Consider the following 16,812-nt stretch of genomic DNA (forward strand, 5'->3'; position numbering starts at 1 on the left):
TCGGTGGGCCACCCCCCTCCATCCGCAAGGACACCGACTACACGCTAGGGGGTGGAGCGTTTGCCTCTCGAACCAAATCCCTGTGAAGCCCGTCCAGTTGCTCGATGAGACGACTTTGCATCGCCTCATCACTTCTCGTGTGCCGGAGAGAGACATATGCGTACTTAACGTGGTAGGTGTCTGTGGGTGTGAGCCACAGTGCGATCCGCCCGGGAAGAGGGCAAAAAAAAAAAAAAACGAAAAGAGCGAGAAAAAGAGGCCCACCACAGCGCACGAGTTGGACCGCTCGCCTGCACAGCGGCACCTCCCTTCTCCTCCTCCTCTCTCGCTCCATCGCGGACGCTCTTGGCCTCACCTAGACACCGCTGCTTCAAGGGGGCGCCAGCACAAATGCACATCGACTAGGTAGAGGGTGGCGGCAGAGGATCGAGGAAAGATCAGCCGCTCTCTGCACCTGTCCAGTAGCCCCCACCCAACCACTGCCTCGCGCCCATCATTTCAGGAGCAACTCGCTTAGACACAAGCGACCTTCCTCGCCTTCCTCTCTCCTTCCCCAGCTACACCACCAACATCCTCACCCCACCTTAACCCTTACAGTCCCACGGCATCCCACTTCCCTTCCACTTATGGTGCTCTACTCAGCAAACTGTAGCCGCTGCAGATGCGCCTCCTCGGTTGCCTCCGCCACTAGGCGTGGCATCAACGTGTCCAGCTCGGTGCTGAGGGCCGTCTGAACCTCCAGCGCATGCCGCAACTTAACAGCCCAGCCGTCCAGCATCGTGTGATACTCGTCTCGCCAGGCCTTCTCCTGCGACTTCTGTGTGGCCCTCAACGCCGCGTACTGCGCACGGTACACCTCATAGTCCGTCTTCTCCGTCACTCGCCCGCTACTGATCTCCAGTGCCTCCTTCCTCACAAGCAACTCGGATTTCTTGCTAGCGATGGTGAACTCGCGACGGAGCTCTGTCTGGGCCTCAGTTGAGAGGAGATGGCGTGGAAGGGCGGTGCCCATAGCCTCACCATCCTCCTCCTCGTCGCCGTCGTCCGCATCTGCGCTGCCGCGCAGGTGTCCTGCCGCGGTGATATGATGACTATCCTGCGCGTGGTCCACCGGTGGCATCTCGAGAAGCTCGTGCCCAAATTTTTTTGCAACTTTGTTGTAGAGCGCCACGCACCCAGCACACGACGTCTCCTTGAGAACGTACGTGGCGTCGTTGGCCACGGTATTCTGCCGCGTCTCTTCCTCTTCGGTGACGCGCTGGCGGCGTGACAGCTGTGCCGTGACACAGTGGCACGCGACCATCGAACGGGTGCCGCAGCGCTTACACAAGACAGAGACCGGGGTGCAACAGTACCCCGTCGGCTCCCCGCAGCGACGCTCCTGGAAGTGATGAAAAAACGCGTACTGCACCACCTGGTTGCTGTCCGTCCCGCTCACCACTCGCTGACCGCACGTTAACTCCGTCAGACCGGCGTAGGTGCACGGCTCGCACGATGCACTGCACACACGATGACACGCGTGGCCGCAGGGGAGCACTGCACTACAGGGATAGGGGCACGACGCGTGGGGGGCGTCGTCAGTCGTCAAGCTGACGTTTTCTTCAAGGTGGGCAGCCCCGATGCGCTGCTGTGTGTGACACGGCCTCAGACAAGCATGCGAAATGCTGGGGCACGCGTCGTACGTCTGCAGGCAAAGCGAGAGGCACTCAGTCGGGCCATGGACCTCAACCGTCACAAATTCATCCTCTGCGTCCACGTCCTCTTCGTCTCCTTCCGGTGACGGCTCTGCGGCAGCTTCAGCGTCATCGTGCTCCCGCACAACGGCGATGCGGCGACACTTGAAGTGGTCTGGGCACACCATCGCCAACACACTGGCCCCCACCTCTGAAGGTAGCCAATACCCGCGATGGTTTTTCGGCGCTAATAGGCGCCGCTGACGCTGCACCAGAGACTCAGCCTTGGTGAACAGTGGGATGCAGGCGAACAGCTCGCGGCTGCCGATGAGAAACACGCCATGGCGCACTCGTCGCAGCAGCCGCCACAGCCACCACTGCAGGCGCGTCACGAAGAGCGACGCAGATCCGTCAGACGACTCTGCCCAAAGCTGCTGCCACTGCTGATGCCGCGCCTCTGGGCGATGACTTTCGCCGTCGACGATGGTGTCAGAGGAACCGTCGCGACTCTTATGCAAAGCGCCAATCACTACCTCGAGCAGGCCGGAGAGGCACACAACGCCTATCTCCACCTCGCACTCCACCTCGTCAAGACTAGTGGAAGACATGGCCGTAGCCATCACTGGTGGCGTTGCCGTCACGAAGGAATCCCGGGAGACGGCCTCGTTGCCGGCACCCTCCAGTGACTCCCTCCACACCCGCACTGACTGCCGAAAATGCGAAGACGGCGCGAGTGCGGACCGCGACAGCGCCGCCGAGATCGCCTCCGCCGCGGCCGCGTTGCTCGTGTAGACACCGAACGATATTTGTGCGGGTGACTTCGTCGTCGCTGACGCGCTGTCGCCACGCGCAGGGAAGTAGCTGGAGAGATACTCCATGAGGAACACCGCTGCAGCTGCGTCGGCAGCAACGCAGTTGTCCATTGAAACACCATGGCTCCATACCTCTACTGCACTGTACGAGGCCAGCCCGGTAAACGGCGGGGGCGGTACGGTGGAGTCGGTGCTTCCCTGAAGCGGCTCGGCCGCTTCGCCGCTTCCTCCGTCTTGCTGAGCACCATCACCTTCGCTGTTTGCCAGCTCCTCTGTGACCTTGGAAAGGGCCCGGGCGTCCTCGATAGTGTACCGCAGAAGCGCTTGCACCTCAGCACGGCGGCATCGCAGCGAATCGTGTAGGACTGTCGTGGTGAGGTCGCCGGTGCGCCTTAGCTCGGTGTGCAGCGACCGCAGCAACGCCAGCACGATGCGCTCATGCGATCGGCGGCGCTCTTGAAAAGCTGGTACTTCAGAGGTGAGTGAATAGACGAAACTGGAGACAGGGGTTAGCATTGCAAAAAACCCATCCTGCACTGCGTCGATGTCGTCGACGCACATGTGTGATGGCTGCCAGCACCAAAGGTACGGCAACAGCAGCCCCTGCGTCAGCTCCATCGGGGTGCTGGTCAGGACAGTGTGTCGCGTGCTCTGCGAGGTGGCGGCTACACCCCACACCAGATCCAGAAAGAGCTGGAAGAGTGACCTGACGGACTCGTGAACGGCGGCGTGGGTGTGCTGCGCTAGCTCGCTCTGCTTCTCAAGGTAGACGCTGTGCCATCCCTCCAGCTGCTCCTTAGATAAAGAGGAGAGATGGGTGGTAGGCGGCATTGTGACTGGCGCATAGCGCTCCTCCGGGATGGCGGTCAGTGATTCCCACGTCGCCGAAGAGGCTCCGTCATGAGCAGCAGCAGCAGCAGCAGCGAGGTCGAGGGTCGCGGCTACGTCGCTCTCCGGCCAGAAGTCGCTCACGATGAACTCCGCCCAGCTTTGTGCAGGCGTAGAGGACACACTCGCACAGGCCACCACATCCGTCGCATCACGCGCAGACAGAGTCAACGAGAGCAGCGGCACTGCCACTGACACTGCGGTGCGGCACACGCCGCTCCACATGCCGGTCATCTGAAGGCGGCGCAGTTCGGCGTTGAGCTGCGTTGTGAGAGGAGCGTTGAGAGACCGCGCGTGCGACTCCTTCACCAGCGCCGCGAGAGAGGTGATTTCGCTCAACTGCCATGCTGCTGGTGCGTTGCGTGAGCCGTTCGGCCTCCCCCTCTTCTGCCCCTCGACTGGGCGCGCCTTGCTAGCCTCGAAGAGAAACTGGGCAACTGAGGCCGGAACGGTGGACGTGGCGACTGCAGGACGCAGCAGCAGCGGTGTGGAGCAGTATAGGAACCCCTCATTAAGCTGCTGGTAGAGCCGACGGGCCTCCGCAGCGACGAGGCTCACCTCATCCAACAAGCTTCGCCCGGCGCGTACGTCCGCAGAGGTGGAAAAGAGCTCCGCCACGGAGGCGCAACGCAGCGCAGCGACAGCCTCCTTGACCGACGCCATCGCGTGCTTCAGACTACCTTGCACGTTGCGCTGCTGCTCCTGACGTGCAGCCGCGTGTAGTTTGCCTCGCACCAGCGCCGATGCGTAGAGGACGGCAGTCTTGCCACTCCCTGTACACCCATCGACCATCCTCACCGAGACAGGCACGCCGCTATTCCCTTGCGCCACGGCGCCGGTGCCATTTCTGGAGAGCCCAGTGACGGCGCTGAGAGAGTGGAGCGCTTCGACCTGTGCTGAAGAGAAGTCGGCAGCCTCGTTCACCAAGGCCAGAAGGGTCTGTAGGGAGGTGAACGTTCCATCGCCCGGCAGCCTTCCGCTCGAACCAGACGACCTCAAAGATGAGACGGCATCTACCCCACTGCCAGTGCCGGACAGTAGAGCAGCGACTGGTGCTGTGAGAGACGACACGTAACGCTGCATCGGAACAGCACCATCCGTGAAGTGCTCCGTCCAGAGACCCGACACCGCGTCCGCGCCAAACGACCGGCCTACGCGGCGGCTGCCGCCGCGACCATTCGCGTTGTTGGTGCGGCCTTTGCTGCTCACGCCCGCCTCTGCCTGCCGTATACTTAGCGACAAGGCATGAAGGCGCCGAAGGCAGTCGAGATACGTCATGGCTGGCGTGCCGGTTGGAAGGAGCCGCTCCGGTGGCGGTGCGGCGGTTGCAGAGAGCAACGCCGCACGGCGGCGTCGAGAGCTGCGTCGCTGATTTCCCGCACCCTCTGCCCCTAAGACAATCCATGCCTGCGTCTGTCCATCCTCCGCAGCCGCGGCGCTCGTAAGGATAAAGTCTGCCAGCATGTCTGCGTCGCGCAACACGTGTGCCGTCACTCGAGAAGAGGTGGTAGAGACACTGCTGCCCGCTTCCTTCGACGGGCTGTCAGCCTTTGCGTGCGTGAGCACCAATGGAAAGATGACCCACTGGCCAGTGAGCTGAACCATGGCATAGGCGAAGAGGGAGGCGTCCGTGTCGGACACTTGGGCCAACTGCAGCGCCGACACAAGCGCCTTCATCTCGTCTTGGTGCCGCCTCTCGCGCGACCCGCGCACACACAAGTCAACTGGCAGGCCAAAGGCTGCGTAGTGCTGCACTTCCGCCAGTGAGTACTCCGACAACCCGCCAGGCCGCGGCCCCACAGCCTCCAGGCCGCTCACGCGCACCGCTATGACGCCATCAACACGACCCCGGCACAGTTCTGCCGCGCCACCAGGCAGCTTCGTCACGTGTCGCACCGCGCGAGCGGCACTGGCGTAGAGCTCAGCGTAGGCTGCCAACGCAGTGGAGCGGATAAACTGCTGGACCTCATGGCTAAGGTACGGGTTGTAGGTACGCCGCAAAGCTGTCAACTGTTCTGCCACCGCACAATCTTGCAAGTGCCGCCTCTCTTGGATGTGATGTAGGGTGGGCGGAACAAGGAGCTCTGCGAGTGTGTCCGTCATGTCATCGCTGGAGCCACTGCAGTTGGCACCAAGGTGGTCGTGAGAGCGTCGTACATCTTCCTCCAACTGCAGCCAGCGCAGCACCTCCTTCAGGACACCAGTGGCAGCCACCGCCTCGAGCACCTCGAAGATGGCCTCCTCCGGCCCGCTAACATCCATCGCGGTTTCTTTGCTGCGCCCGCTGTGAGACTGCTGCAGCCACACGCGGGAGAGACGAGCGAGCACGAGCTCGAAGCCATTGCAGGCTTGCCGAGCACTCCGCCGTACCTCAGCTGTAGCGAGCGAGCTGTCCATCGAAACAGCAGCGCTGTCGCTCGCGTACTGCAACCCCAGCAGCAGGCAGGAGTGAAGTGTATGCACCATCGACTGCCGGGTCGACGCGGCTGAGTCTGTGGCAACCAGCTGCATCGCCACCTGCGAAGCTCCGTCTACGTACAGCGGGGACGAGAGAAAGAGATACACCAACCGCTGGCACAGGCGCGGCAAGCGCATGGCTGACTCCACATGGAGGAACACGGCAAGTAGGGTTCGCAGCGCAAAGCTGACAGTGCGCCGCAGTCGGTCGAGAGTCTTAGCATCGGCGCAGCGCATGACGTCTGGTTTAAGACATAGCAGCATCGGCAACTGAAGCGTGCGCCGCCAGCCCTCGTGACCAGCGCTGCCTCCAGCGTTTGGCGACGACGACGCTGCCGCTGCCTCCAGAAAGGCTAGCTGAGCGAGACCCGGTGGCTGCTGCACTAGCGCCGCTAGCCAGCGTACGACAACTGTTATGTTCCCCTCCACCGCCTCACGCCAGAGGTCGACATCCGAGGGTGTGAAAAGGGATGTGTTGTACGTTATGAACTCCTGGTGTGTCGCCAAAGCTGCACCCGACGCTGCTCCGCTATCGCTAGCAGCCCCGGACCTCCCGGTTACGTTTGCTGGCGGTCGTCTCGGCTGGCAGCGAAGAAGCAACAGATCCGCGGGGTGGGCAAAGGCGGCATCTCCTGTCACTGCCGCCTGCACAGCAGATTCCCTGTCATCGCCAGAAACGTCCATAAGCAGTGGTGAGGCGCTGGCTGCGTCGCTCCCCATGGTTGACGGTTGCGGAGCCGCGAGCACCAGCGTGTGGCCATCGTTCGCCACCAGCTCCACGGTAAGCAAACGCAGAAGGGAGCCCTCCTCACTGCAATGTAGAAGCTGCTGATACACCAGCTCCTTTGTGAAGCCACCCAAACAAACAGCAACGTCATCTTCCATCAGCGTCGCAACGTCAAGTGTCGTCGCCGAGGCGGTCGCTTGGGAGAAGGTCTGAGTTGCTGAGGTTAGAGTGGTGGTGGAGGCACCGAGCAGCCGCGACATGAGTGCCGCCCGCTCCGCCTCCAATGATCCACTTCGGCGGGAGGTGATGCCGAAGATGACCTCAAAGTACAACGCGTAGGGAGAGGACGACGAGTTGAGGGCAGCAGAGGCAACGGTAGAAGCATCATGCGCCCCCATGCGTGCCGAGACAACATCCTCCTCCTGGCGGAGACGCTTCATTGGCGAGAGTGAGGGAGGAAGGGAAGAGGTCGTACACGGTTACCTTGGTACTCTACAAAGCTTCCTATCCAGCTGCAGAAAGACAAGTGAGGGATGGGAAGAGTAAAGCAGTACCGACAGAGGCATGTCAACAATGACACTGCGTCACTGATCCCGCAATGTGCGAGACGAGCCGTTGGATGCACTCTCTGAAAGCACCAACCCTCGTGTGCGTCGCCGCGCGTGGGTGAGGAGGCTTCTCCCTATATGTGCAGAATGAGGGAAGCGGCTAGAGCAAAGTAATGGAGACGAGTGAGACACGGCTGCACAGCAAGTTCGATGAAGTAGCACAGCGAAAGCTTAAAAAGTACGGCGCGTGTGCTCTGCCAAACATCGGATGCCGTTCGTAATACTTCACTGCTAGTCAAGATGCCTAGACGCGCACACAGTCGGAGACACGACAGAGAATAAAAGGGCAGAGGTCCAATCAAGGACGAGCTGAGCGTGTGCAGTGCACGATGTGTGTGTTTACGTGCCATCAGAAGAGACACAGAGACAACAAGAGGGGAAACAGGCGTAGGAAGATGAAGAAATGCATAGAGATGAAGTAAGTACAGCTCAAGCGATCAAACCACAGTGCCGCGCAGACCGCATCCTGTGGCAACGATATGCGGCACCGTGCATCGTCACAATCACGGCCGTGGCGTGGCAGTGATGTAGATCCGGGTTGTCGGGTACATGAAGGTGAAATACATTGGGCACAGGGGTATCGGTCTGTGCGTCGGTGAGAGGAGATGGCGGTTGCCATGGTTAAAAAGGCAGCGTTAGAGATCCGACACGGTGTCGTCAAAGAGCTAGCGTAGATTCCTTTCTGGAAGAAAACATGGGGAGAAAACGAGCAACAGCAGCTAGCGCCCAGCAGCGTATGTGCATGGTCGTGCTGATGTGAGAAGCGGGCGCACGAGGAAGAGGAGGAGGAATGACACGTGTTGATGTCTTTGGCAAGGCACATGACCATCTTTCTCTCTTCAACATCGCCATTCCCCTTCCCTTCCCCCCCCCAACACGTCAACCAGATTATGCACAAAGTCGCAGCTCACCAACGTCTACTGCGCCACAGCTAAATCCTCGTCGCCTAGGACGAACCGTTCGGCCGTCAGATGGAGAGACACGGCTAGCAGGCCCTTCTCGCCTTTCCACCTCCACGCATGTGAGTGAAAAGAACAACCGTGTGTGAAAAATACCTGAAAACAGCAGAAGTGCTCAGACATCATAAGCTGAAACGAGAAAAGGAAGAAAGGGGGGTTCCATTCAAAGCCTCTCCATCCGCCATCATACAGCAGACGAGCTCAAACTCCGCTCTGCACCCGGCCCCCTCTTCCACGGCCTGTCGCAGGCCCATTGCGTCGCGCGAAGCTGGGCGAGACACGCGCCACAGCAATGCGCCGGCCCAGCCACCCCGACACGGCCCCTGCCCCACTCCACACCCACCCCACGCCCCCACATCGCGCCGGCACCCCGCCCACCATACGGGTGGCGCAAACATGCTCCTAGTCGCAGGCCGCTCCGATGCAGCGCCGTCCAGGACCCGGCCGCCGACATCAGCAGCGATACACCGCCCTGACATCCCTGCGTCGTGGGCGCTGGACCCCTTGTCACCACCAGAAGCGGCGCGGCATTGGGCAAGGAGAGGGCGGGGGCTGCCGGGCTTCCCCACAGAGAGAGGGGAGGTGGGGGTGGGTGCCGGATCCTGGGAGACCGCGCGCGGGGGTGGGCCCTTCATCAGGGGAAAAAAGGAAGAAGTGAAAATAAAAGGAAAGTGCTTGAAAACGGTCAAAGGCACGCGGCTGCTGCACACTTTCCCTTTTGCTCGTACGCGAGGGTGGGTGCTTGTCACTCTGTTTGTTGGCGTAGGTGCGGTGAAAAGGGGAAAGGGGCGCGCGGCATTCCTCACCCTTTCACACATAGCACTTGCCGCAACTCGGTGACCACCTCTACGAGGTCGTCCTGAGCAGCCAGGACAGCGTCAATGCTCTTGTAAGCGGCGGGTGTCTCGTCCAGTACGCCGATGTCTTTGCGGCACTCGATGCCCAGAGTAGCAGTTTCATGGTCCGCCAGAGTGAACCGCCGGCGCGCCTCGCCGCGGCTGTAGCGCCGCCCAGCACCGTGCGAGCAGGAGCAGTAGCTTGCCGCGTTGCCCTTTCCTCGTACAATGTAGCTGCAGGCCCCCATGGACCCAGGAATCACGGCGAGTTCACCCATACGCGCAGAAGTAGCGCCCTTGCGAGTAAGCCACACATCTTGCTCGCGGAACGTCTCCTGGCCTGGTGTGCTCGCGGCATGGTCCTCTTGTCGCTGTTCTCGAATGGGAATACGAATGCGCTCCACGTAGTTGTGGTGGCAATTCACGGCTGCTTGCACCGTTGTGAATGGGGTTACGATGCACTCTCGCATGGCTGCCAGTACAGCGTCGAGCATAAGTTGGCGATTCCACCACGCGTACGTCTGAGCCCACTCCACCGCAAAGGTGTAGTCGCTGAAGTGCGCCGTGCCTTCGTCGAGGTAGGCGAGGTCGGCATCAGGGAGGTGAATCATGCGCGCCTCCATGTCTTTCTTTGCCAGTCCAATGAAGACAGACCCAATGCGGTTGCCCACACCGCGCGAGCCGGAGTGCAGCATCACCCACACGTGCTTGTGCGGCTGCTGGTCGTCGAGGCACAGTTCAATAAAATGGTTTCCGGTGCCGAGTGTGCCTAGGTGGTTGAGGTTATTTGTATTCTCCACCTGTGCGTATCGGCGACACAGCTCCTGAAAGTCGTCAGCGAGGTGCTTCTTCCACACCTGCTGCACGTTCGCTGGAACACCATTGCGCCAGCTGCCGGCGTCCGCGGCGCTACAACCTCCATGAGTGCGTCCATGTGGCACCGCCAGCTCAATTGACAGTCGCAGGTCTTCCAGTGTGTTCGGAAGATCCTCTGCAGTGAGGGAGGTCTCCACGGCGATCATGCCGCACCCAATGTCCACACCGACACACGCCGGTATTATCGCGTGCACGGTGGGCAAGACCAACCCGACGGTGCACCCGATCCCCGCGTGCACGTCTGGCATGACGGCCACAGGTGCTGGAATGATGTGCGGGCTCATGCGAGATATGCGATGGAGCTGCTCGTTCGCGGTTCGCTCCACCTCCACACCTTTGCACCACACTCGAACTTCGACGGCACTCGAAGGATCACTGATCACCTCGTACTTCGAATGAGTCCCGGATGCGCCGCGAGCAGCAAGCGGTACATCTACATGATGACGCCGCCCTTCATGCAGGTTGGAGGCACACAAAGAGAGCCGGCGGAGAAGACCTGCGTCGTCCCCCTCGGTAATACGTCGTCGCTGCAGGAATCGCGACAGTATTCTCATCATCGTGTGTTTGGCATGTGGGTCTATGTGGAGGAACGCACCTTCGTAAATGAAAGCAAAGCATCTGCGATCTGAATGGTTTACCGTGCGCCACCCAACTTATTTTCCGTAGAGAGCAGAGAAGGGAGGAGCAAAGAGAAATCTGCAACACACTTAGCGCCCACAGCTCGCGTTCCAGCGCATGCACATTGTCCCTAAAGAGTGGCACAGGCACAGATGAAAGGTAAGGCAGAGAGAGAGCCAAAGGAAAAGGCAAAGGCAATTGAAAAAAATGAACGCAGGCTACTTCAGTGTGAATGAAGCTGCCGCGCTGCCCCCACGCCCTCTCCCCCTAATCCTGCGCATCACGCGGTACGTTTGTGCTCTGCTCCTGTGTGTTTTCTTGGAAGACTAGAGCGGAGAAAGCATGTCAGTCGTGTTCGCTGCACCCCTCGCGCACAGTGTCTCTCCTCCTCCTCGCATCCGGAGAGAATGAGCAGGGCAGCAGTAGAAAAAAAAAAAGCTGCGTCCTCTGGCTAGCATTGTGCGTGCCGGTGAGGGATATACGCATCCCATCTTTGCGCCTGGCTCATACAAAATAGAATGCGGGCGTTACCAGACCTCTGATTCGTGTCTTCGTGGCTTTTGCCTCATCGTTGCATCTCTCTCTGTTAAGCGGCTGCATTGTAGGGCGTTTCTTTGGTTTAACATGCCCCTTTTCTCCTATGCAAAACAAGCTCAAACTCCGCTCTGCACCCGGCCCCCTCTTCCACGGCCTGTCGCAGGCCCATTGCGTCGCGCGAAGCTGGGCGAGACACGCGCCACAGCAATGCGCCGGCCCAGCCACCCCGACACGGCCCCTGCCCCACTCCACGCCCACCCCACGCCCCCACATCGCGCCGGCACCCCGCCCACCATACGGGTGGCGCAAACATGCTCCTGGTCGCAGGCCGCTCCGATGCAGCGCCGTCCAGGACCCGGCCGCCGACATCAGCAGCGATACACCGCCCTGACATCCCTGCGTCGTGGGCGCTGGACCCCCTGTCACCACCAGAAGCGGCGCGGCACTGGGCAGGGAGAGGGGAGGCTGTCGGGCTTCCCCACAGAGAAGGGAGGGGGGATGGGTGCCGAACCCTGGGAGACCGCGCGCGGGGGTGTGGCTTGACACCGGAGTACAGCGGTGCTTGCAATGAAAAAAAAAGCCGCTCACGGGGGAGCGCTGAAAGCATTGCGGGATGGGCAAAGGAAAAAAGAGTCAGACTGCCGCCCATCGTCACCAGCACCAACAGCTCCGGCGAGCATGAAGCCTATTGCGGTCCTGCAGAGGGACTGCGGTGTAGACAAAAGCGAAAAACCTGAAGGGAGGGGGAGGACATAAAAACACTGTGGACCAGAACAGTCACCAGCACACCTCTACACGTTCGCGTACCGTCGTTGGACTCTCCGTTCGTCGAGAGCTCAAGAAGACTTGGGGGTGCTCACGCGCCGTCTCGCTCGGTTGGTGCAGATGCTGAAAATCTCGCATCAGGATACAGAGGTGAAGAGCTATCCGAGACCTGAGACAAGATTCACGGGAATAGGCACCAACAACGACAGAGATGGTACCCTGAGACGTTTTGCACAGAGAAAAAAACACGCGCATATCTTCTTTCCATTCCTTCATTCCCCACAAGATTTCACCGGCACACATCCAGTGAAAGAGAGAGGCACTGCACAGCCCCCCCCCCTCCTCCCCACATGTCCCTCCGTACGACTACTTGGGCTCCTAGGCAGAAGGTGGGGACTTCTACTGCTTAAGCGCATTGATGCCTCTCTCTGTAGAACCGGATGCGGTGGATATGGACGCGCCCTCCACACTCCTATCACGTGGGTATTGCAGTGGGAGTCGAGCGTTCTTGAGGTGATCCTCGAGCATCGCCTCGCGACGGATGCAAAACGCTTTCCTCGTGCACTCTTTACATCCCGGATGGCCCCCGAGGAGGTGGCGGTTGGGGCAGCACCGAGTGCACAGCTGACGACCGCACCAGTCGCAGTTCGTACTTGAGCAGAACCACCCAAAGTACTCTCTACAGTCCTCGCAAAGCTCACGGTCGTGGGGGCGGCTTTCCGCTGGGGCTACCGGGTACTCAACAGGCGGAATAACTGCCTTGATATCATCGGGCACCTCATCATGAGTGCGCAGAGGATTAAGTGATTGTCCCATTTTTAGAGGGCCGAAAGGAGCATCCTCCACTACTCACCACAGACGGCAAAAGGCAAGAAATAAAAATTCGTCAGGACGCGGGTGTGCTAAAGCCAGTAATGAGAGGTGGACAGCAAAGCAAAGCGACCAGTTTGCCTATCGGCGCGGGTTGGAGGTAGTCGGTGTATGTGGATCGCTGACGGGCAATGGTGGTGCAACGATCAGCGAAAGGGAACCACGAAAAAAAAAAGAAATTAAAAGAGAGGCGGTAAAAAAGCACCAAAGAGAAGTGGGGCGGAGCACAGAACAAACGAAGGAGCGAAGGAACCTGGCAGAACGATGGAGACGGGACAGGCAGGGGCGCGCGTCCCTCCTCCTTGCTGTACAGCGATGGGGAAAAGTGCGTGCAAAGCGCACCGTTCCTCACTCTCCTCTTTTTAACTCAAAGCTGAAGGCGTGGGTGGAAATGCGACACTGCGCAGAAGGCCTCGCGCACACGCACACATCCCTCTTGGAGTCGTGAGAGAGGAAAGGGCAGAGTAGGTGCCTCTCGATAGGGAAGAAACAACAGAGCTCATCTTCACAGCGCACACACATAAACACAGAAGAAATGGAAACATCATCCGCGCTGCAGTGTGGCATCCGTTAAGGAGACTGGCGTGAAGATGTTTGGCCACCGACACCGAGATTATGTAAGGCGAGTGTGTGCACTGCTGCTCCTATACGCTCAAAGCGTTCGTTCTCGTTTCGGTATACCCGCGAGATACGGCTGCCATATCCTCTTTTATGCCTCCACTTATTGGTAGACACGTCCGTGATCTGCCACAGCGCTTTGTTCCTCTCTCGCTGCACCCAATGCACAAGAAAAAAGGTATCACGACTCGTGTTAGCGTGTCGACTTCGCCCACGCAGGTTACCTTTGGCTGTTCCCTCACCTCCCCCTCCCCCTCGTTAACGGCACGTGACTCGATCAGCCAAGCTGGATACTCCTCTGTTTACGCCAGTGTACTGACGCACGCGCCCACTGCGCTTTCTAGGTGACTGGAGCTCTGAACAACAGTACATGCCGAAAAAAGCGGCGATCAAAAGCGCGACAAATTGAGGAGAGATGCAGCAAAGTCAACGAGAACAGGACGTGCCGAAATTGGCACCCGTTGGCCGCGCCTTGCACACCACTGTCGCCATTAGAGAGGTGAAGCAAAACTGCGCCAGGCGGGGACAACAGAAAAAAAAGAAGAAACGGCAGCTGAGTAAACGTGTTCCGGGCGGTACGACGCGACACCGGGCAGACTTTCTTCCAGGCGTGCTCTGCGAGATAAATCACCCCCCAAAAAAATCGTCTTCTCGTCAACGCGTCCATCCCAGCAGCCAAACTCGTCCGCAATCAGAGTCGCACACCACCACGCCCCGCGCATACCCCCAGCGGCGCCACGGCTGAGGCCTCGGTCGTCGAGGAGGAGCCACCCAGCAGTCAAATTGGGCCATGCGCCCCACAGACGCTTCACGTCCTTCCCTCACATGCATGCCGCACGGTCGGCGCCACACGGGCCTGGGCGGACTGCACGCCTCGATCCAAGCGGGCCGCGTCCAGGGTCCTGCTCGAGGGCGAAGGCGGCCGCGCCTGTCGCGGCGGCAACAGGAAGCGGGCTAGGTGCACGCTGGATGTGCCCAGGGAGGAAGTGGGACAGCTGCAGGTCAGCGCCCTCGGCGACCCTGCACCCCCTCCGCACACCATGACATCGCCTGGTGACGCCTCACATCGGAGTCTGGAGGGCTCCATGGTGCAGTCCGCGGTGCTCCCGCCACGCCGCCGGCATCCGTGCTGCGCCAGCCCGTCCGGTCGGACGTAGGAGACGCCGCGCACATCCACTGTGAGGCTGATCGATATGGATCCCTCCGCACCTGCCCTGCCCAGCGACCTTGCCCCTCTGACCACCGCATGCCTTGTGGGGGTGTGATACACCATGCCAGCTGGGCCCGGCAGCGTGTGCGCATAGTGCCCGCGCGTCCAGCTCGTGGGGCCTGTGCTTCAGGGCGACGCTGTCTCCTGATGAGAAACGCGAAATAATCACGGCGCACGTCCACAATACACGCCACGCGAAAGCGACGGCACGAAGACTTCAGTGCGAGGAAAAGAAAGCAGCAAAAGAAAGTGAGTCAGGACAGTCGTAACTTACCGAAATAAACGAGGGAAACAGAAAGGGCAAAAAGTGTAGCCGCGTACGCATGCGCCAGTGCGTGTGCTACGCCTCTACCCGCGCCTTCTTCTTGTCGTTGCCCTTTCTCGGAGAAGAGAAAGCCTCTCCACCTTCATCGCCGCCGCCTTCGCTGGAGTCGTCGTCGCCGTCGACCTCGTCGTTGCGCTGCCGCCGCGTGCGGGGGTCAACAGCCTCGTAGCGCCATGAAGCGCACAAGTCGAGCGCCTCCAGCTCAGATAACTTATCATCCCCTGCTGCTGCGGGAGCTGTTCCTTCCTCGGCAGCGGGGCCGCACATGATGGCCTTGATGCGTTCCTCCAGGTACGGCACTCGTATAGGCAGCTCCTGCACCTCCACAGGGATATTGGCATTGAAGCTGCATGTCTTGGGCAACTCCGTCGTGGGGGACGCCACGACGCACAGGTGCAGAAATGACACGCGGCCGTTGCGTTTCAGTACAAACCCAGTGGTCTCGTTGCTGCTTACCATGGCTACGGGCCTAGCGTCCAGTGGCGTGCGGGTGGCGGACACCATTGCCGGATGCATAGCGTAGGTACCCACGTTGTCAAAGATGGGCACAAAGAAGATCTCGCTGCTCCGCTCATACGCGATGAGGACGCCGCGCGGGCAGTCGCGCGGGTGGCGCGGGTTACCAAAGCTATCTATACTGCTTGTGAGCACCGTCATCCCTACGACGGGGCCGAAGTTCTCCGGTTGGCCACCTGGGGCGCGAGGATGGAAAGTGCTGATCAGGTGAAACGTCTCGCTGTTGCTCTCCACCGGGACGTTGTTCTTGGCAGCCCAGAAGCACACGTCGCCGGCGTGGGTGCCAGTCGCGTAGTACGAATACGGTGCGCTCAGCGACTTGTTGGGCCTCTTGACGCAGGATGCACCGTAATGGTACGAGGAGCCGTACAGCGCCGCATCCTCTGCGCAGGCGATCTCGGCCACGCACGTGACGGGTGACTGCACGGCGCTGTGCGTCCACAGAAACTGATCCACCACATATGTCTCAGGGTAACGACTGACACGCACGTGGCAATCCTTGTCGCACGTGAACAAGCGACGGCACGCCACACCGCTGCGCTCCTCGGAGGCCGCCACCGGTTCGATTCGCGGCACGGGCGCAGTGAGGTAGAGGGTGGAAATTGTACTGAAGTGCTGCAACAGAAACACAGCGGGCTTCGTTGCGTCACCGTCCACTTCGATCGTGTGCGATGGTGACCAGCTCAAGCGAATGCGGTAAACCTCGCCAAACTTGTCGGCATACACAATTGTCCCCTCCGAGCAGGTAGCCAGCGAGGTGATGCGCTTCGTGTGCGGCCCGTACTGGTACGACGGCTTCCAATACTCTGCCTTGGCTAGCTGGCTCTTCTTGAACGACGCCGGCCCTGCGTTTGTCGTAGACTTCCTGCGCGCCTCGCTGCCCATGAGGTCTGCGGTGTCCGTCCTGCCCTCGTCATCGTCTTCGTCCGATGAGTTCTGAAGTGCATTCGGGTTGTTCTGCTTCCTCGACGACACATTGTACACGTTGATAAACTTCTTGTCCCCTGCGCTCAGAACGCACAGAGGGCCATCAGGGATTTGCAAGAAAGCCACCGCGCGCACGATCTGCCCGTCATCGACCATGACGGAATTGTGTGGCGACGGTGTTGTGTCATCGCCAAGGGGATACCGACCAATGATAAGCTTTGTCCCAAACCCTATCGCGACAGCTTTGCGTGGCAACGTTGCCACACTGAGTGAGGACGCGTCATTCAAGTTGCGCGGCATTGCGCTGACTAAAGTTCCTTGATCCTTTCTTGGCTTCGCGAGTGACTGCTTCGCGTGGCTATGCAGGCCTGTGTGTCTGCTGACGTCTGTGTGGGTGGGGGGAGGGGAGTCATCAAGAAGGGGGTAGATGCGTGCGAAAGAGAGAGGCGAACAGCCAAAGAACAAAATAGGGAGAAGAGGGCAGCAGCAGCAGCAGCGGCTGGCGCCTGACCCTTTTCCTTGGTCACTGTTTGCTTGTTTCTGTGCGCTCTTGAAGCATCCTTCTTCGACTGTATAAAACGCTGGATACG

General features: G+C 60.0%; 4 protein-coding genes across 4 annotated transcripts, besides 3 other annotated features; all 4 read right to left on the minus strand.

Moving 5' to 3' along the window:
- Positions 1-634: 634 nt before the first annotated feature.
- On the minus strand, positions 635-6,715 carry LPMP_330570 (hypothetical protein; the record flags this gene model as incomplete). The annotated part of the gene is made up of 1 exon (XM_010703848.1): positions 635-6,715. The coding sequence occupies one exon, from the start codon at positions 6,713-6,715 to the stop codon at positions 635-637; it is 6,081 nt and encodes a 2,026-aa protein (XP_010702150.1).
- A 1,328-nt stretch (positions 6,716-8,043) lies between these two features.
- Positions 8,044-8,702: a repeat region.
- Positions 8,703-8,926: 224 nt separating this feature from the next.
- On the minus strand, positions 8,927-9,982 carry LPMP_330580 (tRNA-splicing ligase, putative; the record flags this gene model as incomplete). The annotated part of the gene is made up of 1 exon (XM_010703849.1): positions 8,927-9,982. The coding sequence occupies one exon, from the start codon at positions 9,980-9,982 to the stop codon at positions 8,927-8,929; it is 1,056 nt and encodes a 351-aa protein (XP_010702151.1).
- A 1,090-nt stretch (positions 9,983-11,072) lies between these two features.
- Positions 11,073-11,519: a repeat region.
- A 636-nt stretch (positions 11,520-12,155) lies between these two features.
- On the minus strand, positions 12,156-12,572 carry LPMP_330590 (hypothetical protein; the record flags this gene model as incomplete). The annotated part of the gene is made up of 1 exon (XM_010703850.1): positions 12,156-12,572. The coding sequence occupies one exon, from the start codon at positions 12,570-12,572 to the stop codon at positions 12,156-12,158; it is 417 nt and encodes a 138-aa protein (XP_010702152.1).
- Positions 12,573-13,901: 1,329 nt separating this feature from the next.
- Positions 13,902-14,595: a repeat region.
- A 199-nt stretch (positions 14,596-14,794) lies between these two features.
- On the minus strand, positions 14,795-16,522 carry LPMP_330600 (hypothetical protein; the record flags this gene model as incomplete). Its single annotated transcript, XM_010703851.1, has 1 exon — positions 14,795-16,522. One exon carries the CDS (start codon positions 16,520-16,522, stop codon positions 14,795-14,797), a length of 1,728 nt encoding a protein of 575 aa, XP_010702153.1.
- Between the last annotated feature and the right edge of the window lie 290 nt (positions 16,523-16,812).

This window comes from Leishmania panamensis, assembly GCF_000755165.1.
Source record: "Leishmania panamensis strain MHOM/PA/94/PSC-1 chromosome 33 sequence".
Taxonomy (NCBI): Eukaryota; Euglenozoa; class Kinetoplastea; order Trypanosomatida; family Trypanosomatidae; genus Leishmania; species Leishmania panamensis.